Here is a 25,194-nt window from a genome sequence, read left to right as displayed (position 1 = left end):
CTTTTAAGTTTGATTAGGTCCCATTTGTTTATTTTGGCTTTTATTTCTTTTTCCTTGGGCAACTGATCTAAGAAAATACTGTTATGATTTATGTCAATGAATGCTTCGCATATGTTCTCGTCTACGAGTTTTATGGTGTCATATCTGACATTTAGGTCTTTAAACCATTTTAAAATGGTTTTAAATGTTTTTGAGCCAAAGAATGCTGATCGTCGAGCTGAAGGGAAAAATAGAAGCTATACCGGTTGCCCAAACTAAGAATCCATAACTCCAAACACAGTGCTGCCCTAGCTTTTTGGGAAAATAAGAGCGTGGAAGCTGCACTGTCAGGTGAACTCTGAGTGCAATCTACCCCCTATATGTATCTACCCAAGATACATTTCATTAAAGCAAAACAAAATAAAGCAATTTTTTGGTAAGTCTATCATGTCTTGACATCCAACTTTTAATGCTTTATAAATAAACAATGCCACAGTAGCTGCACGGCCAATCATTCCCTCCTGCAAGTTTTCAACAAGTCTGAAGCATTTGCTGCTTTGTTCCCATAAGGCTAAGCCAGAGGGAGCGCTTCAGATGACCCTAAAGATCAGGGCAAAGCACCAGCCACACTTTGGCATTTTATTGTTAATTAATTAATTTATTTATTTATTTATTTTTTTTTTGGCTGAGTTGGGTCTTTGTTGCTGTGTGCAGACTTTCTCTAGTTGCGGCGAGCGGGGACTACTCTTATTGCGGTGTGCGGGCTTCTCATTGCAGTGGCTTCTCCTGTTGCAGAGCATGGGGGCTGTGCAGCTCAGTAGTTGTGGCTCATGGACTCTAGAGCACAGGCTCAGTAGTTGTGGCACATGGGCTTAGTTGCTCCACAGCATGCGGGATCTTCGCAGACCAGGGCTCGAACCTGTGTCCCCTGCATTGGCAGGCAGATTCTTAACCACTGCACCACCAGGGATGCCCCACACTTTGGCATTTTCTAGTAAAAGCCTCCAAGAAGCTCAGTGGAAGGCTTTATTATCACTGCCCGGTGTCCCTGCAGAAGTAGTGGAACCAATGACATTTGTGAGGGCTTGTGGAAATTTGATGCTGGTAACCCTCACCTCTGCCATCGATTTATCATGTGACCTTGGGCCAACTCACTAGTTTTTCCTTGAACCTCTAGCTCCTCATCTGTGAAGCTGGAATAAAAGCAGTGACCATTCACATGACCCCTAACCAGTGGGCAAATAGAAAATGCTACACACAGTTAGTGCTAAATAGTAATAACAAAATCTGAGGGAAAAAAGCAGGGCATTTCCACTGAAAACCCATCACACTTTGAACCACAGATCAGTGAGTACCTGCAAATAAAACACACTTTTCAGATTACAATGTATTTTCCCCTTTTCTGGTCCATCTCTAGAGTACTATATGTCTTCCTGTCAACCTATTAGGAGCACAAATCGTGCTTCTTATAGTTAAGTATCGATTGGGTTTGAAAGGATGAGAGATAATAAAATGATAAAATGTACACTCTGGGGGTGACTCTGTTATTTGGATCAGTTTAGCTTTCAGTCTATAGGCAAGCAATCATTTATAGGAAGTCTGGCTCTAGGCTTTGGGAGGGAGGCGTAGAGGGGAGAAAGGTATATTAATAGAACTCCACATAGTCCTGTCTAGAACTGTTTATCTGCTACCACAATCTCCACAAGAAGGAAAACCAGGCTTTTCTACCACTGGTCCTCATGATTTCCACATCTTTAACCTAACACTACTGCTGAGTTGATCCGCAGCCAGGTGGTCAACAAGATAGGCCCTTACAGCAATTGATCAGATTGTCACATGGTCAATTCAATAAGCAACACCAAAAGCCAGTAATATTGGACCATGAAACGGTAGGTAGAGTCATTTCAACCACCTTCATGACTAAATTACATCTACTATGTGCTCTCACAATGTCAGTGAATATAGCTTTCAAACAAATTCTTTCAGGGAAGCACAGCATATCAAACAAAAGTGAAGATGCTGTGGCTGAAGTGAGTGAACCCAAAGGCCCTGCTCATTCTGCCTCTCTCCCCAACCCCCATATTAGCCTCTGAAGCAACTCCAATGAACCCAGAGGCATGCACAAAACATAATTTTAAAACAGTTTGGACCTAGCCCAAACCCCTCATTATTTTTTAGATGAGAACACTAAGGCTCAGAGAAGAAAAATGACTTAAAAACAGCCTCCTAGAATGTAACATTTCAAGGATTAGAATCCAGGTGTCCAGATTCCTCATGTAGCATCTGACCCTATATGAGTTCTTCATGCATGGCCAAGGTAGGTCAGGTCTCCATCCCATGGGTATGGCTATCCTGGGAAGGGAGGAAAGCGGGGAGGATTGTGCACTGGGGCAGCATATGGAAAGTACAGATCCCAAGGGGGTGAGGTGCACTTCAGGAGAAAGATGGATAAGCAGCAGAGTATTTCTTTTCCATGGATCTGATCTCTTCTTACCAGAGAATGGTTAGCTCCTTACAGAAGCAAAATACCAAGCCAAACAATTCCACACAGTACTCGGCAATTAGCAGTTAACAAGAGCAAGAAGCAGTCACATTTGAATTAGGTTCAAATTGCAAAGACGGCCTTAAAAAAGAACCCTTTTTAATATCTGAAGAGCTAGAACAATCTTTATATATTTATTTATGGGAAACTCTCATTTAACTGGAATCTCAACAATCAGAATACTCAAATAACCAGTTTACTTCCCCTCCCCTCCCCCAGAGTTTTGAGTAATTATTAACATTTATGATAGTAACTTTGAGACACTGTAATTTCTGGCAGGGTATTCCAGTCCCCTAAATATATTCATCTACTCATTCATTCAATGAATATTTATTGAGTGCCTACTACTTATTAGGCCCTGACCAGGCACTAGGGAAACTAAGCTATTCTTGGGAGTCCAGTGACAGTCTTCTTGGAATGACATTTCAGTTGAAATATAAATATGAGAATGATAGAGGTGGGGATGAGGGCATTAGACAAAGGGATCTCTAAGGGATTTCAAGAGCTAATTCTCCATGATTCTATGACACTATTTTGTTAATTTACTGTATATATGATAATGAGACTAGTTTGAATTTTAAATTTCCTTGTCACCAAAGTAGTCACCAGCCATCTATTCTACCTACTAGCACTGTTTTAGGCTCTATTATAATTTTAAAAATTTTATCTCTTAATTGTGTCTCCATATCCAGTTTGGTTGTAAACCAAAGAAACACCCTATTGCTTTACATTTATATCATGATTTTCACTGAAAACACATTACCACACTAATCTAGTTAGTAAGATCAGCTTGTGGATCAATTTATGTTGGTTATTTTAAAGAAGAAAATCACTCTCAAAGGTTAGGTCAAAACTGGAGTTATTTCTGTCATGCCATGGGTTCTGAAGTGAATTCTCAAATAGGAGATGTAAAACTGTTTTGAGTAGTGACAACAAAATTGAAATAACTATATAGCCTTGTAGATGACGAAGTTGAAAATGACAATGCCTACTTAGATATTTAAGGATGGTCATTCTGGCCAGTCAACAAGGGACATCTTTCCTTTTATCTTCATTCTTCCCCAAGAGGGACATGTGCCTGACACATAATTAAGAAAAAAGATTAAAAGTCCAAGATGAAAGGCAAATCAGCAAAAAAGCCCATGCCAATCTTGGTGTACCATGAAAGTAGGATTTTAAGCCCAAGGGTGCAAACTTAGAACTTGAAGGAGCCTCATGATATCATCTGATTGAGGCCTTGCCTTAAGTAAGTGAATCTATAACAGATAGTGAACATGATTATCTTCATTTAAAAGAAACTTTCTTTAAATGTCAACCTAAATCTTAAAGCATCTATTCCTCTTTGAATGCAGAAAACAACTCTTCATCAAAAATACCTCATCTCTTTCAAGTCATCCTTTAGACTTCTTTATTCCAAGACAAAACAATTACAGTTCTTTTAACCTTTCATCGTAGAGCTTATTTTCTTTCCCTTTTACCATCTTTGGAAGACTAAACCTATTCTCAGTTGACCAATGTGGATTTGTCTCAAATCACACTCACATGTTACAGGGTGGCTGTGATCTTCCTTCCTCCACAGCAGAAACCAAGGTCACCAAAGGAGCAATCACACATTTGTCTAGTGAACTTCAGGGGAAACTATACTTGGTGTACCCCTCCAATAAAATTCCTAATGTGTTGTGAACTTTCTTTTAACGATATGCTGAAATAAAATATGCAATTAAAATTTTAAATTAAGCTTTTCTAATTTTGATGTTTTAAATTAAACATATAATTTGGTATGAGAATACATAATACAGTATATTAAATTTATTGAGTATTACATTCGAGCGGGAAAGACTCTGATCAATCAAAAAAGAAAAAGAGATAAGTTTAAAAGCTTTTGTATAGAGCAAGGTAAGATAGAACTAAATAAAATTAAATTGGATACATCTGAGCTATCTTTTAAAAATATATTTTTGCTCTGACAGAACTCACTCTGCTCAAATTCCAGATATCCAAATAGAAAAAGATAAGAACTCTCCTAGTGTTAATGAAAGTTGTTAATTTTCTCCAGTTAGACTCAATCCACCCTTGTGCTTAAGCTGTTTTCAAGGTTTGAAATATTATATACAGATAGATTAGATAAGTTCTAAGATGACAATGAATTCCAGGTTAAGACTCCTTGGTATAGAGCAAGTAAGAAACTAGACAGAACTTAAAGAGGAAGCAGAGGGTGCTCTCATTTCACTCCAAATTAAGAAGATAAATTGGAAACACAAGCAGGATCTGAAGCTAAATAGAAGGGTGATATAGGTTCCTGAAAGTAGAATTACCCAAAGTCTCATTTTGTAGGAATTTTAGTGATTTGTTAAAGCTTCATGTCATTGGGTAGTTCCCCATAATTTGAGGAGTCTGGTGTAAAATGAAAAGTCAAGGTCACAGGTCCCTTCTAAGTATAAGGCCCTGTGCAACTGTACAAGTCATATTCTTATGAAGCCAGCCCTGGTTGCTATAAATATTCTCAAAATGATATGCCCCCTTTGAAAATTTAATGACAGCTATCAATACACGCATACATTCACTCACACCCACACACAAAATTTTGCATACAGTTTCAGGGGGTTTGTGGGTTCATTTAAGCCCTGTCCATGGACCTAAATTAAGATCCACTAGATGAGACTGATTCTGTGAGACTCCAGGAGACAGAGCTAGAATCCACTGGTGGAAGTTTACAAAAGGGCAGATTTGAGCTTCCTAACAATTAAAGGCTTTCCAAAACTAAAGAGACTGCTTTACTAGGCACTTGGTTCTGAAAGTATAACTGTCAACTGGACCATCGTCTGTGTGGTGTACTCTAGAAGGGATTCCTACACTGGTGGGAGACTGGATTAGATAACTTCTCTGGTTCCTTACTGTATTAATATTTTGTGAGGATAACTATAAGAAGTTTCTACCCCACAGCTCCTCTTTGCCCACCCCATTTTCTGATGGCTTGAATATACTTGGTTTCAGCTGCCTTGATTTATTTCATTTTCCTTGACAAGGTCTTTACCTTCTTGAATGCTAAGTTATGTAAATTAACCTGTAACCTGTGGGTTTATATAAAATCAACATGCTAATTTTATGCAAAGTGATGCAAAAGATCCATCTTCCATTTTCTCGGGGAAAAAAATCTGATCACCTTCCTGAATGGACATTCAAAGTAGCATAAATAATCAAGAATGTGAAAATGGCATTAAAGCTCTTAATAAAGAGAAACAAAAAGGGCACCAAGTAAATGTGAGGGGGATCATCCAAGGAAACTGATGATACAAATCCCTTCTAATAAAACTCCTGAGTCGTCAGAGGGTAAGACAAGCCCCATCTTAAAATGTGGAGAATACGAGTACAGAAGTAAAAATTCTAAAATCACATTAGAAAATAGGAAAGTGAGATGACCCAGTACACAGAGGTGTTCATTCTCTCCCCTGTTCTTGCACGTTCAAGAGGGAAGCCTAATATCCTGGGCCTCGAAACACTGGGGTCAGAGTTCAGACCCTGCAAAAGGAAATGGAAAGGCCCTCTTCTGACTGAAAAACAACTGCAAAAACAAACATCATTCTAGCAACAAACTGTCAAAGCCTGTAAGGATGTTTTTGCTCTAACTTCCTGGTCATGACATTCACCATAAATGATGTGCTTCCTGTTCCTTTTTCTAATCAGCATGATGAGTTGATGAACCACACTTTAGTGCCATGCAGAGGCTCTACTCCAGAATTTAAAGGGACAACTAGAAAAGGAAGGGGGAAGGAACATGGTTGGATAATCAATTTTACAAAAAAATGTCCTAAGGGCCCCTTTGCTGTACAGTTTTCGTTTTTATGACATTGAAGTTCTAATCAGGATCTAAAGTAGATTTCTTAAACTCAAAATTAGATTTTAGATATCTGCTCACTAGTTGGCCAGCTCTTGAAGAAAACGGAATTAGTTCTAAGTAAGAAGCAAGCTGAAATTAGTAGCAACTTTGGCCAAGCGGCAGTTAAGTGAAACACAAAGGATTTGAGAATGACACGTAGGGATTGAATAAAATGAAAAGATGTACAATAGGTTTGGGGTCTGATATCAAAGGAGAAATTAGAAAGTGACTGAGGAAGAGCTCAAAGAGCTGGAAGACTTTGCTTTGAAGAAAAGTAAAAAGGAAGAATGAGATACAGAGGCTCTATAAAAGGCTAACTTAGACCTGACCAACATAGCAGCGTGCTGATAAAATCAGGCCCTCCGACTCCCCTGACAATTGAGGGTCTAGTTCCTTTATACTGTCATTCCACTGGGTATGCAGGGTAAGGGGGGGTGGGGAAACACTGTCAAAAATGTTTGCACTACAAGGGTTTAAAACCTGCACATTGCCAGTTCTTGCCATTGCTGTTGTTTTGTCTAATACTTTGCAGTAAAGGCATAAGTTTAAATATGGGATCCCCAGCCAGTATTGCAGAGAATGACTTTGGCTATTCATTTACACAGCGTTTTCTTGAGGCTCTTTGTAATTCCATGCCACATGGATGGTATGTTCTCCTAGGAAAAATAAAACAGAAGCAATTGGCCTGCCCTCTCCCAGCCTACAAGTTTTACTTGCTCTCCCAGGCTCTCTGTCCTCAGCTAGTTCATACCATGTGAGTCAGGAATAAGTCAAGTCACTGAGCATTTTGAGGAGATTGAGCTGAAGTGAGTGGTGTTTATACATAGAAATCTCATTAGAAACTAAAGTCTATGTGAATGTGGGCTCTGTGGATGAGGATGGAGCTGCAGAGAGCCCTGATAACCATAGTAAATCCTCCTTGTCAAAAAGGCAGAACTGAGGGTAGGCAGGCTGTGCTCTGGCCACAATCCCAAACTGTGGGAGGTGGAATACTTAGTAACTCAAAGTTGCCCAACTTTCTGCTTCAGTCACCATACTCCACAAGTCTGCTAGGTTGTCAGCAATTCATAAGCATTTATTCAGTCACCTAATAAACATTTGTAAGTCAACTATTATGCGCAAGGCAGTCTTGTAGATACAGATAATTCAAAGAAACAATTCTTGCTTTTGGGAAGTTCACACGTGTGGTGGAACAGACAGGCGTACAAATAACTAAATCTGAGTATGACCATTTCTAGTATAGAGGTTTAAAAACTGCTACAGGAGAATAGAAAAAGGACAATTAATTCTGCCTGTAAGAGGTGGGTGGGTGGAGGCAATCCAGGGAAACCGTCACAGAGAAAATGACATTTGGAATGGCTCTTCAAAGATGAGTAGGATTATCAAAAGGCAGAGAAGGTGTGAAGTAATTTACAAGTGAAGAAAAGCATAAGAGCAAATGCTCAGAATGGGAAAGTGAACAGTGTTTTTTTTAAATGAAAAAAAATAGACAAATTCATAATCATAATTGGTGTTTCAAGACTTCTCTCCCAATGGTTGATAGAGTAAGTAGACAAAAATTAAGATTATAGAAAACTTGAAATATCTCAACCAATTCTTCCACCCAGGGTGGTTTGTGCATGGAGGGGCATGTGACCTATTTAATTACTGAATAAATAAATGAATTAAAGAATAAACTAAGTAGGATCTTGTATACCATGGATTTTATGCCACAAGGCACATAAACTTTATCTTGTATGCAGTAGGGAGCCAAAGGTGTTTTATTTCATAAGAGAAAGACATGATCATATCTATAATTAAAAGCAAACAAACTAGTGAAAACACCATCTGCAAGTTATTATGGAAAATGGGCGAGTGTAGAAGGGACCGGAAGCCAAAGACAGGAAGACCAGGTAGGAGGCTTGTACAGTGTTTAGGAGAAAAATAATGAAAGGCTGAACTAGGTCAGTGGCAGGTAGGTTGCAGAGGAGTGAGGTAGATTTGGAAGATATTTTAGAAGTAGAATTAGTAGAATTTGACAATTACTGACTATGAAAGACCTAGAGAGAGCACCATATATTCTGGCTCAGAAACATCATAATGCCATTTTAACCAAGATAGGGTACACAGGTGGAAAGGTGGAATTTAAAAGGTGGAGATTAAAATTTCAGTTTTGAAGAAATCGGAGTTCAGAGTACCTGTAGGACAACCAAGTGAACACATCTAGCAGGAAAGTAGTGCATGTAACCAGGAAGAGACATAAAGACTAGACTGCTATATCTAGAAGCCTAAAAAGGTCTGGAGTTCTTATCCCTGGTTGCAAATTAGAATCACCACAAAGTTAAAATAAACAAAAAATACTACTGATGCCCGGACTGCACTCCAGCCTAAATAAATCAGTATCTCTGGGGGTGAGACCTGTATAAGAATATGTTTTAAAAGCTACCCAGGTAATTCTAATAAGCAGCCAGTGTTGAGAAGCACTGAGTGGACAGTTCATAACAAGGGAGCAGAAACTCAGGGAAAGTATAAAGTGGTATTTAAAAGGAACAATAAGGGAAAATGCTGGCAAAACCCACAACTTTTTAGGGGTAGTCAGAGGAAAACAAGGTAATGATGGAGGCTGAAAAAGAGTAGCAAGAAAGATATGGTAAGACCCAGGATAAAGTGGTGTCACTTGAGCAAAAGGAGAAGAGAGTGTCAAAAAGGCAGGCATGTCCAATAGCATCAAATGCTCAACAGTGTCCCAATGTACCAGCCAAGGTTGGTTTAAAGATGAACTAGCCATTGCCTATTAAAGAACGAGGTAGTTCTAACTAAAGGCGAGAGGGAGAGACAGGTCACAAAAGTTGTGAATCTTTTGGATACTGTTCAGCCTTGATGAGGGCTAGATGTCTAAGAAAGAAGCAAGGAATTCTTTTTTTCTCACATCTTTATTGGAGTATAAATGCTTTACAATGTTGTGTTAGTTTCTGCTGTACAACAAAGTGAATCAGGTATATGGTATACATATATCCCCATATCCCCTCCTTCTTGAGCTTGCCTCCCACCCTCCCTATCCTATCCCTCTAGGTGGTCACAAAGCTTCGAGGTGATCTCCTTGTGCTATGCAGCAGCTTCCCACTAGCCATCCATTTTACATTTGGTAGTGTATATACGTCAATGCTACTCTCTCACTTCATCCCAGAGAAGCAAGGATGTTAAAATCTGAGTGGCTAGGGGGAATGCCAAAGGTAAAACCTGCCAGTCCCATAACTTTTCCCTGCCTTAAGCCTCTGAACACCTAACTGAAAAGGAGTAACTAGAGCTAGGCTTCATAGTCACCTTTGGGAAAAATAGAAAGATCTATAGGTAGTTCTGTAATAATCTGAGTAGCTCTCACAAACTAGATAATCGTGCGGGACAAAGGGGAAGGGGCTAGGGGAGGGTGCTTAGTGCATGTGTGCAAACATTAGCCCAATCACAGCACAGTGACTGGAAAAGTCGTTACTCCTTGTCATGTCAGACTCTGAAGACAGCCACAGGATCTTAAAACACTACTTCAGAGCTATAGAAGGAATGTATTACAGTGCCACCTGCTGGTAATACTAAGACCAGAAACAGGTTCCTTTTTTAAAAAAAAATCATTAATTCCCTGAGGCTGAAGATTAAAGAATAAACTTCATTCTGATTTATAATTAAAGGTGATGGTCTAGTCAGTAATTTCTTTTATTCAAAAGACATTTTCAGAATTGAAAATAAATCTTGGATTGAACCTTCCTATCATAGCAAATGGAAAGCATGGGAACAGAAACACTAGAAGTCTAAGAAGGTCCCACCAACCTTGCCCCATGTCTTCCAATATGAGGCACCTCAACTCACATTTCCTTTCTAGACTCTCAATATATTTCCTATAAATTTAAAATTGGATATATAGTCAAGACACCATCTGTCTAGCTACTTGTTTCTGCCCAAATATGTCTCCTCAACTACTTGAATCTTATACTATCCTCCAGGCAATCTGGGCTACTGAGTACTCAAAAATAGCATCCATTTTAGGCATCCATACATTTGCACCTGCTGTTCTCTCTGCTATGACTATCGCCCCCATCACTATTCCCAACCCAGTCTTCAAAGTCAATGTCAAAAGACACCTCTTTCATGAAGCCTTCCCTTATCACCCTCACCCCCAGCTGGGAATAATATCTTCTTCATAGGAACTGTATCTGTACATCTTTTATTACACTTATTATTTTATACCATTTACAAGAGTTGTAAATAGGACATATCTGTGGTAGAGTGAAAAGACCATGAAGTTTGGAATAAGTCCATTGTCCTAAACCTGGATTTGCCATTTAATAGTTGGGGACCTCAGGTAAACGTAACTTCCCTAAGCTTCAGTCTCCCTGTCTATAAAATGAAGATAATGGTGCCCATACAAAAGGGCAGCATGGCAGAGGATTTAAGAGAAGGACTCAAGAGCCAGAGGAACCTGGGTTTAAATCCTGGCCGTGCCCCTTACTAGTTATATAAAAGTGGTCAAATTATTTAGCTGCTCTAAGCCTCAGTTTCCCAATCTGGAAAACGAGACAATATGGGACCTTCCTACCTACATACCTCAGTATCTTTGCATGAGGAGACAATGTATACAAAGTGCCTGGCATATAATAGCACTCATTGCATGTTGGTTTCTCCCTTCCCCTATGATTTACTGAATTCCTTGGGGACAAACCACATGCCGCATCCATTTCCGATCACTTAAATGTTGGCACCTGCCCAGCACAGGAGCTTTAACACAGCCTGCTTGTATTTTGGTAAGTTAATAAATGCCACATTTCTATAACATTCTTCAGCAGAATTTAGTTCCAGGCAACCACTGTCTCATTTCTCTACAAAGCAGTGATGCCAAATATATGTCACCCATCTCAAAGGTTTAATGGGTGTCTCTTGAAACCATGTGTTTCTTGTCTGTAGCCATTTAGGGAGAGCACATTTACAAAACAGCTCTCCTAAGTCATACCCGAAGAAGCACAGCCTGACTCTACTTAGCCTGGGGCAAGGTCATTTAATTTCAAGGCATTTCCTTTAGAGAACAGTTCTGATGCAATCGTTGCAAAACAATGTGCTTCTCTATGACAGTTTCAGATAAATATTTGGAAGCAAAAATAGGGCAAGAATCAGAATATGAACAAAAGTTTAAACTTGCATATTCAGTATTCCTCTAATGGACCAGAGGTGTCCTACATATTTTAAGAAATCTCTGGATGCCAACTTTCCCAAAGGACCAAACTACAATAGGCATTAATGGTATACTTTTGCAGAACACGTACTTCATTTAGGGCAAATTACACCTGTAGAAGTCAACAGAGCCAAAAGGGATGCACTTTAGCCTGACATGCCCATGAGTTGGGTTATGATAAAAACTAACCTAGGGCCTCCCTGGTGGCGCAGTGGTTGAGAGTCCGCCTGCTGATGCAGGGGACACGGGTTCGTGCCCCGGTCCGGGAAGATCCCACATGCCGCAGAGCGGCTGGGCCCATGAGCCATGGCCGCTGAGCCTGTGCGTCCGGAGCCTGTGCTCCGCAACGGGAGAGGCCACAACAGTGAGAGGCCCGTGTACCGCAAAAAAAACAAAAAAAAAAAAAAAAAAACTAACCTAGTAGAAATTACAGGCACTCAAAGGTTCTCTCCACTCTGGCAAATACAATATCCTTTCACTCCAAAACAACGGAGTAGAAAGGAGCCCATTCACTGCAGTTCTTGGCTGTTCTTGTGGATGGGCTAAATCCCAACATCAAAATTATTTATTCTTATTTTCTTCTCATTCTTCCCCCATATGGACAGTGATAAATCCAACATGATACCAAGCTTGGTAACTTCTGTATTTGGATGATGCTACAGGGCTGGACAAGATCCCCACATGGAATTGCTTTCCAGCTTTTAAATTCATTAAATATTTTAATTAGCTTAATTATCCACACATTTTCATTTAAAGAGGACCGGTTTCATAAAGGACTAGAATATTTCAATCACATCAGATGTTGTTGATGTTACACAGCAATCAAAATAATGAACTTAGGTCTTAACTCACATTCTCTCCTCTTCCTCTGCCATCCTTTGTTGCCTAACTTAATGGAATCGCCAGAGATTTTTCCATATGAACTGCTCTGCTGCTGATTTTAATCTCTCTCTCACTCTCACACAGACACACACACACACACACACACACACACACACACATTTATAAGGGTCTTTAAAGCCAAGAAACATACTCATCACAGCCAACATGGGGATTTTAGTAAACAATAAGATGTTTTTCATTTGGACTTACATTAGCAAAAATTCTGTAATTGACAATACACAGTTAATAAATGTGTAATGAGAAAGGAACTGATATACTGTCGGTGGAAATATAGATTTGGTACACTGACATTGATGGGCAACTTTTAGCATCTTTCAAAATTTTAAATAAAAAATTTATCCAATATTTCCACTTCTGAAGATCTCTCCTACAAAATCATTTTCTCTTCTAGTGCACTAAGATCTATATAGTAGGATGATCCTCCCAGCATTGTTTTGGAATAGCAAAAACCTAGAGATAAAACCTTAACCTCCATAGATAGTGCACAGGTTTAAATTTATAATAAATCCACACAATGGAAAAACTGCACGGTATTTAAATTTTTGAGTTAAATATGTATTGCCAAGGATTAGAGGTTCTAGGTATAAATATCAGAAATATGTGACAAATCAAGTTGGAGAACAGCATATGCAGTATGAGTCTAAGTTTGAAAAATACATGATTTAGGCTATATACATATATACCCAAAGAAACTATCTGGAAGAAACTATATGAAATGTAATGATTACTTATATCTGGGAATAAAATTATAAAAGAGTCTTCTATTTTGATATTGCTTGAATTTTATTAAGCATAATATACTATTGTACTAAGAAAAATATCAAAACAATTCCACTACTTGATTTCCAAGACACAGTAAGTTAAAAAAACAAGGACCAAAAAAGTAGTCATATTTTGCTACATTTTAAGTATGAAACAAGGAGAAATAAAAAACATTGGTTTATGAAAGAAAGGAAGGAAATACCAGAAGCTAAAGAAATTACTTACAAATAGTGGTGTGTGTGACCAAGTGGAAGAAATGGGTATAGGAATTAGATTTCTTTCACTTATTCCTTTTTCTATAACTCTGAATTTTCAGTAATGTAAATGTTCTATGTATTCAAAAATAAAATTTAATCAAAAAGGATAAAGCTAATTGGGTACAGACACAAATTACTTTATATATTGAATTAACATAATCACAGAGAAAATTAATTAATTCAAGTAATTTTTGAACAACACTGACTATACAGATTCAGGAGGATGACTTCTAAGGACAAAAATATTTGTAAAATATCTTGTACTTTATTTAGTAGGTTTGTTGTTGGTAGTAGTTTTGGTATGGTAGTTCTGAAATCATTTTGTATGAACTAAAGATAAAATAATTAAGTATGTATTAATACATCAGTGTTGATGGGAATGAGGGTTCCCACTGTCGGAAAAGGAGATAAAAATATGGAATGGGTAAAGGTGAGGAAGAACCCTGTCATATTGGATTTGAATGTATCAGAATTAAATCACAATTTTTAAAAATGATTTCTAAATACCATTTTCCACTGAAAGAAATCAGGAAAATGGATAATTCCAGAGCTGGGGCAGAGAAAGTAGGAACGTAACCCTGGCACACCCTTATGACAAAAAGCAAGGAAGTGCTGAAAGAATGATGCAGTATCAAAAGGTAACAGGAAAACTTCCACTTCAGGCTATGATGATATAAACTGGAACTAGACTAGCTTTATCCACAGGAAGCAATGATAAAAGTGGACAAAATATATGAAGAAACTGTTTTCAGACCATGCAAGACTGTGATCTCAAAGAAAAGAAGAACTCATGTGGTAAGGTCCACAATCAAACCAACTCTCCAACTGGAGACAAATCCCCAACAATGGCTCAGTGAACTGAAGTCCTAACAGCTCAGGAGTCCTGCTGAAGCTACAGAGATCAGGAAAGCTACAGTGGCTGGAACCTTAACTAAAAGAGGAGAGTTCACTGAGGGGAGACTATAAAATCTATATGGGGGTTCTCTCTGAATCTTTGGCTGAAGATTGGGCTGAACAAGCACAGGGCATGACTGCCAGTCTTTTCATCAGACTGTGACCACCACAGGGTTAATAATAAAAGTGAAACTAGAGGACAAATACTGCTGGGGAATACCTTGTTAACATATGAGCATTCAGCTAAGATTCCAGAAGAGTCCTGCTTTAGGAGAAAGAACTATGTCACAGAATATGGCCTACTCTACACCTTCCCCAACAAAGCCTAAAGTCAAGTCTCAATAAGACCCAGAGGAGAGCGAACAGAGCCCACGTTTCAGCAAAGCTGGAACTCCTGGCTTGGGGTCTCTCCCTTCTGCTGTCATGGAGCTGCCACGGAGCCCCAGGGGAGGGCAGCCTCACTGCACTGCCAACTCTGGAGGGGCCCCACCAGCGAAGCTGTGACCTTCCTGGGGACCGTGGACCAACCATGTGGCTGACAGGGTCTTGGTGCTCTGGCCTGGCGTCAGGTCTGAGCCTCTGAGGTGGGAGAGCTGAGTTCAGGACAATGGACCACGAGAGACCTCCTGGCACCACATAATATCAAACGGCAAGATCTCTCCCAGATATCTCTGTCTCAACACTAAGACCCAGCCCCACCCAATGGCCAGCAAGCTCCAGTGCTGGATACCCCATGCCAAACAATTAACAAGACAGGAACACAAACCCACCCATTAGCAGAGAGGCTGCCTTAAATCATACTAAGTTCATAGACACTCCAAAACACACAACCGACGCAGCCCTGCCCACCAGAAAGACAAGGTACAGCCCCACCCACCAGAACACAGGCACCAGTCTCCTCCACCAGGAGCCTACAGGAGCCACTGAACCAACCTCACCCATCAAAAATAATGGGAACTAACGAACCTGCAACCTGCACAAAGGATACCCCAAAAGCAGTAAGTTAAACAAAATGAGAAGACAGAGAAATATGAAGCAGATGAAGGAGCAAGATAAAAACCCACCACACCAAACAAATGAACAGGAAACAGACAGTCTACCTGAAAAAGAATTCAGAGTAATGACAGTAAAGATGATCCAAAATCTTGGAAATGCAATGGAGAAAATACAAGAAAAGTTTAACAAGGACCTAGAAGAACTAACGAGCAAACAAACAATGATGAACAACACAGTAAGTGAAATTAAAAACACTCTAGAAGGAATCAATAGCAGAATAACTAAGGCAGAAGAACGGATAACTGACCTGGAAGATAAAATAGGGGAAATAACTGCCACAGAGCAGAATAAAGAAAAAAGAATGAAAAGAAACGAGGACAGTCTCAGAAACCTCTGGAAAAATATTAAACACATGAACATTCGAATTATAGGGGTCCCAGAAGAAGAAGAGAAAAAAAAAGGGTCTGAGAAAATATTTGAAGAGATTACAGTTGAAAACTTCTCTAACATGGGAAAGGAAATAGTCAATCAACTCCAGGAAGCGCAGAGAGTCCCATGAAGGATAAATCCAAGAAGAAACATGCCAAAACACATATTAATCAAACTATCAAAAATTAAATACAAAGAAAATATACTAAAAGCAGCAAGGGAAAACAAAGAGCATACAAGGGAATCCCCATAAGGTTAACAGCTGATCTTTCAGCAGAAACTCTCCAAGCCAGAAAGGAGTGACAGGACATATTTAAAGTGATGAAAGGGAAGAACCTACAATCAAGATTACTCTACCCCGCAAGGATATCATTCAGATTTGACAGAGAAATTAAAACAGAAATTTACAGGCAAGCAAAAGTTAAGAGAATTCAGCATCACCAAACCAGCTTTACAACAAATGCTAAAGAAAGTTCTCCAGGCAGGAAACACAAGAGGAGGAAAAGACCTACAAAAACAAACACAAAACAATTAAGAAAATGGTAAGAAGAACATTCAAAGCGATCATTACCTTAAATGTAAATGGATTAAATGCTCCAACCAAAAGACATAGACTGGCTGAATGGATACAAAAACAAGACCCATATATATGAGGTCTACAAGAGACCCACTTCAGACCTAGGGACACATACAGACTGAAAGTGAGGGGATGGAAAAAGATATTCCATGAAAATGGAAAGCAAAAGAAAGTTGGAGTAGCATTTCTCATATCAGACAAAATAGACTTTAAAAAATATTACAGGAGACAACGAAGGACACTACATAATGATCAAGGGATCACTCCAAGAAGAAGATATAACAATTGTAAATATTTATGCACCCAAAATAGGAGCACCTCAATACATAAGGCAAATGCAAACAGCCATAAAAGGGGAAATCGACATTTACACAATCATAGTAAGGGACTTTAACACCCCACTGTCACTAATGGACAGATCATTCAAAATGAAAATAAATAAGGAAACACAAGCTTTAAAAGACACAGTAGACCAGATAGACATAATTGATATTTATAGGACATTCCATCCAAAAACAACAGAATACACTAAGTGCTCATGGAACATTCTCCAGGATAGATCATATCTTGGGTAACAAATCAACACCTGGTAAATTTAAGAATACTGAAATTGTATCAAGTATATTTTCCACAAGGTTATGAGACTAGATATCGATTACAGGAAAAAAAAACTGTAAAATATTCAAACACATGGAGGCTAAACAATATGCTACTAAATAACCAAGAGATCACTGAAGAAATCAAAGAGGAAATCAAAAAACACCTACAAACAAATGACAATGAAAACACGACAACCCAAAACCTATGAGATGCAGCAAAAGCAGTTCTAAGAGGGAACTTAATAGCAATACAATCCTACCTCAAGAAACAAGAAACAGCTCAAATAAAAATCTAAATTTACACCTAAAGCAATTAGAGAAAGAAGAACAGCAGCAACAAAACAAAGTTAGCAGAAGGAAAGACATCATAAAGATCAGATCAGAAATAAGTAAAAAAGAAATGAAGGAAACAACAGAAAAGATCAATAATACTAAAAGCCAGTTCTCTGAGAAGATAAACACAATTGATAAACCATTAGCCAGACTCATCAACAAAAAAGGGAGAAGACTCAAATCAGTAGAATTAGAAATGAAAAAGGAAAAGTAACAACTGACCCTGCAGAAATACGAAGGATCATGAGAGATTACTACAAGCAACTCTATGCCAATAAAATGGACAAACTGGAAGAAATGGACAAATTCTTAGAAATGCACAACCTGCTGCGACTGAACCAGGAAGAAGTAGAAAATATGAACAGACCAATCACAAGCACTGAAATGGAAACTGTGATTAAAAATCTTTCAACAAACAAAAGCCCAGGACCAGATGGATTCACAGAAAAATTCTACCAAATTTTTGGAGAAGAGCTAACACCTATCCTTCTCAAACTCTTCCAAAATATAGCAGAAGGAGGAACACTCCCAAATTCATTCTACAAGGCCACCATCCCCCGACACCAAAATCAGAGAAAGATGTCACAAAAAAAGAAAACTACAGGCCGATATCACTGAAGAACATAGATGCAAAAATCCTCAACAAAATACTAGCAAACAGAATCCAACAGCACATTAGAATGATCATACACCATGATAAAGTGGGGTTTATTCCAGGTATGCAAGGATTCTTCAATATATGCAAATCAATCAATGTGATACACCATATTAACAAACTGAAGTAGAAAAACCATATGGTCAACTCAAAACATGCACAAAAAGCTTTCAACAAAATTCAACACCATTTATGATAAAAACTCTCCAGAAAGTAGGCATAGAGGGAGCCTACCTCAACATAATAAAGGCCATATAAGACAAACCCACAGCCAACATCATTCTCAATGGTCAGAAACTGAAACCATTTCCTCTAAAATCAGGAACAAGACAAGGTTGCCCCCTCTCACCACTAGTATTCAACATAGTTTTGGAAGTTTTAGCCACAGTAATCAGGGAGGAAAAAGAAATAAAAGGAATCCAAATCAGAAAAGAGGAAGTAAAATTGTCACTGTTTGCAGATAACATGATACTATACATAGAGACTCCTAAAGATGCTACCAGAAAACTACTAGAGCTAATCAATGAATCTGGTAAAGTAATAGGATACAAAATTAATGCACAGAAATCTCTTGCTTTCCTATACACTAACAATGAAAAAATCAGAAAGAAAAATTAAGGAAACACTCCTGTTTACCATCGCAACAAAAAGAATAAAATACCTAGGAATAAACCTATCTAAGGAGACAAACACCTGTATGCAGAAAAGTATAAGACACTGATGAAAGAAATTAAAGATGATACCAATAGATAGAGAGATATACCATATTCTTGGACTGGAAGAATCAACATTGTGAAAATGGCTATACTACCCAAGGCTATCTACAGTTTCAGTGCAATCCCTATCAAACTGCCAATGGCATTTTTCACAGAATTAGAACAAAAAATTTCACAATTTGCATGTAAACACAAAAGACCCCGGATAGCCAAAGCAATCTTGACAAAGAAAAATGGAGCTGCAGGAATCAGGCTCCCTGACTTCAGACTATACTACAAAGCTACAGTAATCAAGACAGTGTGGTACTGGCATTAAAACAGAAATATAGACCAATGGTACAGGATAGAAAGCCCAGATATAAACCCACTCACATATGGTCACCTAATTTACTACAAAGGAGGCAAGCACATACAATGGAGAAAAGACAGTCTCTTCAATAAGTGGTGCTGGGAAAATTGGACAGCTACATGTAAAAGAATGAAATTAGAACACTCCCTAACACCACACACACAAATAAACTCAAAACGGATTAAAGACCAAAATTAAGTCCAGACACTGTAAAATTCTTAGAGGAAATCATAGGCAGAACTCTCTATGACATAAATCACAGCAAGATCCTTTTCGACCCACCTCCTAGAGTAACGGAAATAAAAACAAAAATAAACAAACGGGACCTAATGAAACTTCAAAGCTTTTGCAAAGCAAAGGAAACTATAAACAAGACAAAAAGACAACCCTCAGAATGGGAGAAAATATTTGCAAATGAAGCCTGACAAAGGATTAATCTCCAAAATATACAAACAGCACATGCACTCAATGTCAAAAAACAAACAACCCAATCAAAAAATGGGCAGAAGACCTAAATAGACATTTCTCCAAAGAAGACATACAGATGGCCAAGAGGCACATGAAAAGATGCTCAGCATCATTAATTATTAGAGAAATGCATATCAAAACTACAACGAGGTATCACTTCACACCCATCAGAATGGCCATCATCAAAATATCTACAAGCAATAAATGTGGGTGTGGAGGAAAGGGAACCCTCTTACACTGTTGGTGGGAATGTAAATTGATACAGCCACCTTGGAGAACAGTATGGAGGTTCCTTAAAAAACTAAAAATAGAACTACCATATGACCCACTAATCCCACTACTGGGCATATACCCTGAGAAAACCATAATTGAAAAGGGGACATGTACCACGATGTTCATTGCAGCACTATTTACAATAGCCAGGACATGGAAGCAACCTAAGTGTCCATCAACAGATGAATGGATAAAGAAGATGTGGCACACATATGCAATGGAATATTACTCAGCCATAAAAAGAAACAAAATTGAGTTACTTGTAGTGAGGTGGATGGACCTAGAGTCTGTCATACAGAGTGACGTAAGTCAGAAAGAGAAAAACAAATACCATATGCTAACACATACATGTGGATTCTAAAAAAAAAAGTGGTTCTGATGAAGCTAGGGGCAAGACAAGAATAAAGATGTAGATGTAGAGAATGGACTTGAGGACTCGGGGAGGGGGAACGGTAAGCTGGGACGAAGTGAGAGAGTAGCGTTGACATATATACACTATCAAATGTAAAACAGATAGCTAGTGCGAAGAAACTGCATAGCACAGGGAGATTATCTCAATTACTTGTGATGACCTAGAGGGGTGGGATTAGGGATGGCAGGAGGGAGATGCAAGAGGGAGGGGATATGGGGGTATATGTATACATATAGCTGATTCACTTTGTTATACAGCAGAAACTAACACAACATTGTAAAGCAATTATACTCCAATAAAGATGTCAAAAAAAAGATCCACAGGGGAGAAAAAGATTAGAGACTGAGTCCCACCAAGTTATAGGTGATCAGGACATACCTTGGGTTTTCCATTGATCTACTCTGACAAAGCATACAACTAAGCACCAAAAGTTCAAGATTAGTAATTGAACTGCTACTAGAACAAACACCAATACCCTTTAGAGGAACATAACAGAATTCAATATCTCTACAACATAGTACCTACAAATTCCATTACTCAATAAAAAACACTTGAAATGGGAAAAAAGAAGTAACCCTCACCAAGTCAATCCAAAATGTATCTAAGATTACCCACTGTGTGCCAGCAGGATTTTGCATCCTCTTGACCACCAGGGACTATATTTTTCTAGCTGATTAAGATATCTTGTTAGCTCTGAAATTTTCCTTCAAATACCAGATCACTGAAAAGTTGTTTTATTATGGTCATCCTCCAGAGGTACTGGCTGCAAGATGACCAAATTTGGGTTCAGAATTTAACATACCCTCTCATCTAATTGGTCATCCTATTCCTTTCCCTTCTAATAAGAAGATCCAGGCTAGGAGAGCTGAATTCCAATAATTGCCTAATACAGCTCCCATTTTCCTGCAGCAGCAGCAGTACCAGCAAAAGCAAGAAAAAAGTAAAGTGGACAGGTTAATGCCGCCCCCAAATTTAGTCCATGTATACCCTAGAGACATAATTTTTCAGGTTAGACAACATAGTTAAATAGAAGCCCTTGTGTGATCTCTCCTTGAGAGTTATTTCCCCACCCATCCTATTAAAAATTAATTTTAGATAATTAGAAGTCCTCTACAGGCTGTTTCTGCCATTAGCCTTTGTCAAGATATTAGCCAATTCCCTGCCATAAAGATTGACACCTTTAAGTAAAGCAAACCTACTTCTCATAGAGTAGACTTTCTAAATGACCTTATCTATTTAGTCCTAAATTTAGATAATGCCAGTGCTGAAGGACCTCATGCATTTTCTGTGAGGAGGATAACAAGCACACACTTTGCCAATCAGCTATAATCCTTAAAATTAGATGCTGTGAATTTTAGTATGTTCTAATGTAACCAAGCCCTAGATGCAATCTCAGAGCCATCTTTGCTGTTTCCCGATCCAGGGTTGATGATTGGGCTTACCTAATGTGCATGGGCATTACCTAAAAGAATAACCTTGCTGTAGCTTCTAAAAATTGCATAGCACCCAAAACCAGGAGGTTTGTTTCAATATGTGCCCCAGAGTAGATTTAAAAAAAAAAAGTCTTGAGTCTTATTATTTTCCCTGATTGGCAAGCACAGAAAAAGAAACTTCCGTCACTTGGTCCTCTGTCTTGTACATAAGGTGGTACTTGGCATAAATATTTGTAGGGATCTTAGTGAAAAGGGTTCCTGTCTATAATGAACTGCACAGAAATCATTACACCTGGTGTCACATCTGGCACTAAACAGTTATAAATGTTAATGAGCAAAGGACACAATCATTTTTCATTTTTTGACTTGAAGGAAAGAAAGGAGGGGAGAAAAATAAAATTTCTAAGTTCCATTGGCTATTCCACGAACAACTATGCAAGTTTAATCCAGATCTCTTTAACTGGCAAAGGCCAAAGGACCTCACAGACTGTATGAAACAAAATTTTGTACTCCAGATTTGCCAGAGTAATTTGCCAACTCAAATAGGACCATCATAATGAGAGTGCAAATAATTATTTTTCCTACATAAAACAGTAATATTAAGAGGATTGTAGGGGCTAGGATGGGGGTTATGATGAGAGTGGCGAAATAAGGCAAGAGTGAAAACAACTGCTTCAAAGGACCCCCATCTTCATCAGCTATGTGCAACTTAATGTGTCTTTTATCCATTCCATGCTTGGTTTTATTTCTGTATTTTGAAGTAAAAAACAAACACTACACACACAGACATGCACAAACCAACATCAACCTATTAGTCTTCCCTTTCTATTCCATGTACAATGTAAATAGAAGGAGGAAGGCATAAGAGAAAAGACCAACTGTATTCAAACCATCTCCACTGCCCAGACCTGTACAAAAAGGTTTGTTCCAATATTACAATTGCTATGTGTCCTAGGAGGTAGCTGAGGGTAAACAGATGGGGAAGAGGAGACTGAAACAATTCAAATACATTCACTCTAAGGGGAATATCTTTTGGGGTAATGTTTCTTTTTTTTTTTTTTTACATCTTTATTGGAGTATAATTGCTTTACAATGGTGTGTTAGTTTCTGCTTTATAACCAAGTGAATCAGTTATACATATACATATGTTCCCGTATCTCTTCCCTCTTGTGTCTCCCTCCCTCCCACCCCCCCATCCCACCCCTCTGGGTGGTCACAAAGCACCGAGCTGATCTTCCTGTGCTATGTGGCTGTTTCCCAGTAGCTATCTACCTTACGTTTGGTAGTGTATATATGTCCATGCCACTCTCTCGCTTTGTCACAGCTTTCTTTAATAAAGCTCACTGCAGATATGACACCACTTGCCTACACTGAGAAGACAAAGCTAAGAACCTGTAATAAGCCACAAACAGTCTCACACTTGATAAGAATAAAGGGGCAGAGCATTAAAATGTTGATCTTTAAAGGGCATCTGCACATCAATGATAACTACATCATTGTGTGTGTGTGTGTGTATTTTTTTAACAGCATCCCTCCTCATAAATAATAAGGAAACCAAGAAAACAAGACAGCATACGCAGGTAGCAACTTGTTTTTGTTATTCAGATTGGATTTTACTTGAACTAAGCTATCATAATACAGATGGCTTTTTAAATTCTCAATTCTTTTTTTTGCTTTCAGATTCTGCTATAGACATTATAACATAACCAAGTGAGGAAAATGGGATCCAGTCCAACAGGCTACATCGCTAGTAAGTAATATCTCCAAGTATTTTATTTCAGCAATAATCAATCTGAGCCAAGATTGAAAGTGAAAATGTGACTTCAAAAGTAAGGCAAGGAAAGACAGCCACGTAAAATAGGCCAAGCTGGAGATATTATACGTAAAATGTTACACACAAATACAGCGGAAAGAGAGTCACAATATACAAAAACGTGTTAAAGACATTCATAAGTATTTAATGGGGGAGAAAAAGCCAATATAGTCCCCTACCTTTACCATTCAAGAATCCTTTGGACTTGAGTAGTGTTACTCTATTTTAATAACCTGTGACCCACTTCTGTGAAAGATTTATTAATATACTATCAATTGAAGAACAATACTATTCTTTAGCAATTTCAATTATCAAGTATTCTCGCCTTAGAAAACAAACATTAACCAAACTCCAAGCTCCAGCCAGTATTTATTGCTTTGAAAAATAGGCATGTACTTTATTGCCTGGGTTTTAGACTTAATGAGAAATTAAAGAGCATACATTTAATTCTAGGAAGTAACTGAATTAGAAGCCAGCAGGAAGTCCCATCCACAGTCTTTTGTTTTCATATACCAATACATTCCTCAACGCCTTACTGGAATGATTACAGACAGAAAATCAATTCTTAAAATCTCATGCATGATTTGTAATTATAGCTAAAATGTATAATCAACGCTGAAAGACATATATATCCAAGTGTTATTAAACAATGATTAAGCTTTGATTGGGATATCTACTGGCTACAGCTAATCTCTTAGTACAATCATGGCTGCCTACCAGACCACCATGTTCTAGGAATAGATATTTATTCTCAAGAAATTCCTCTTCAGGCAATTAGCTAATATTTCCAAACTTGGAAGGTTTAAACCTCTGCCTGTTAGGGATTTGGTACAAATGTGAGGATGTGAGGAACTAAAGCTCACTGATATTTGTCAAAAACTTTCATTTAAACTGTAATGCTGCATACGCAATTAGGAGGCAAAGAATATATACTTTTAAAGGTTTCCTGTCTTCTCATTTGCAAATGTTTGCTCCCAGGTGTATATGCAAATGTAACCAACCCTAAGAAGGCCCTTAACATTTTATTGTCCACTGACAGTATACTGCCACTGAAGTTGAACAAAATTCCACTGGTTTCCCAGAATTTTGTCAGGGGTAGGCTAAAATCTCATTTTTACTTTGGCTACTTTCCAACATAGCTGGATTACAAGTGCTTCTGTTTAAAGGTATTTGTAGTTAAAGATACAGATGCTCTCTAAATGCTCACAAAAAGCATATATTTTTGACCAAATCATGAGAAGTTGCCAGCAACTTACCAGAATTTCTCTTTGACACCATCTTCAAATTTGTGCTGACTACAGAACACACCACAAGGGCCAAAAGAAATGGTGGCTTCATTGTTCACTTTCCTTGGCAGCTGAAAAGTCAAAAAAGGATATGAAGTTTGAATCACAGATCTTGGCCTCAACAAAGCAGCAGCTATAATTTCACATACCTTGAAGACACATTACAGAAACAATGACATTTTGGCGATTTCTGGCTTTATTTTTATGCAAATGGAAGAAAATATGAAAGTTCACAAGAGCATCATGTCAAAGTTCCCTGCTCAGAACTTTCAATGGTTTCCCACTGGATTTAGAGTAAAATCTGAACCCCCTCCATTAGACTTTCATGGGCCTGCAGGTAGGGCCTCTGCTGCCTCTTTGATCTTATTCCACAGCACTTTCCTCCTTGTTGGCTATGCTCCATCCACTATGGACATTGTATTTGTCCCTGGAACATGCCTTAGT

The 25,194-nt window shown here is 38.4% G+C and overlaps 1 protein-coding gene across 1 annotated transcript in view; it reads right to left on the bottom strand.

Annotated features, from left to right (window-relative positions):
- The window catches only part of IL1RAPL2 (interleukin 1 receptor accessory protein like 2), a 1,051,992-nt gene extending 1,027,167 nt beyond the window's left edge, over positions 1-24,825 (bottom strand). Inside the window, exon 1 of the mRNA XM_029240622.1 lies at positions 24,721-24,825. Coding sequence (XP_029096455.1) covers positions 24,721-24,802 — 82 coding nt within the window. The 5' untranslated portion in view covers positions 24,803-24,825. The remainder of the gene's footprint in view (positions 1-24,720) is intronic.
- Between the last annotated feature and the right edge of the window lie 369 nt (positions 24,826-25,194).

Source organism: Monodon monoceros, unplaced genomic scaffold (assembly GCF_005190385.1).
Source record: "Monodon monoceros isolate NGI ecotype Baffin Bay Population unplaced genomic scaffold, NGI_Narwhal_1 Super_Scaffold_22, whole genome shotgun sequence".
Classification (NCBI taxonomy): domain Eukaryota; kingdom Metazoa; phylum Chordata; class Mammalia; order Artiodactyla; family Monodontidae; genus Monodon; species Monodon monoceros.
Note: the sequence above shows the minus strand (reverse complement) of the source record. Positions and strands in the feature narration are given on the sequence as shown.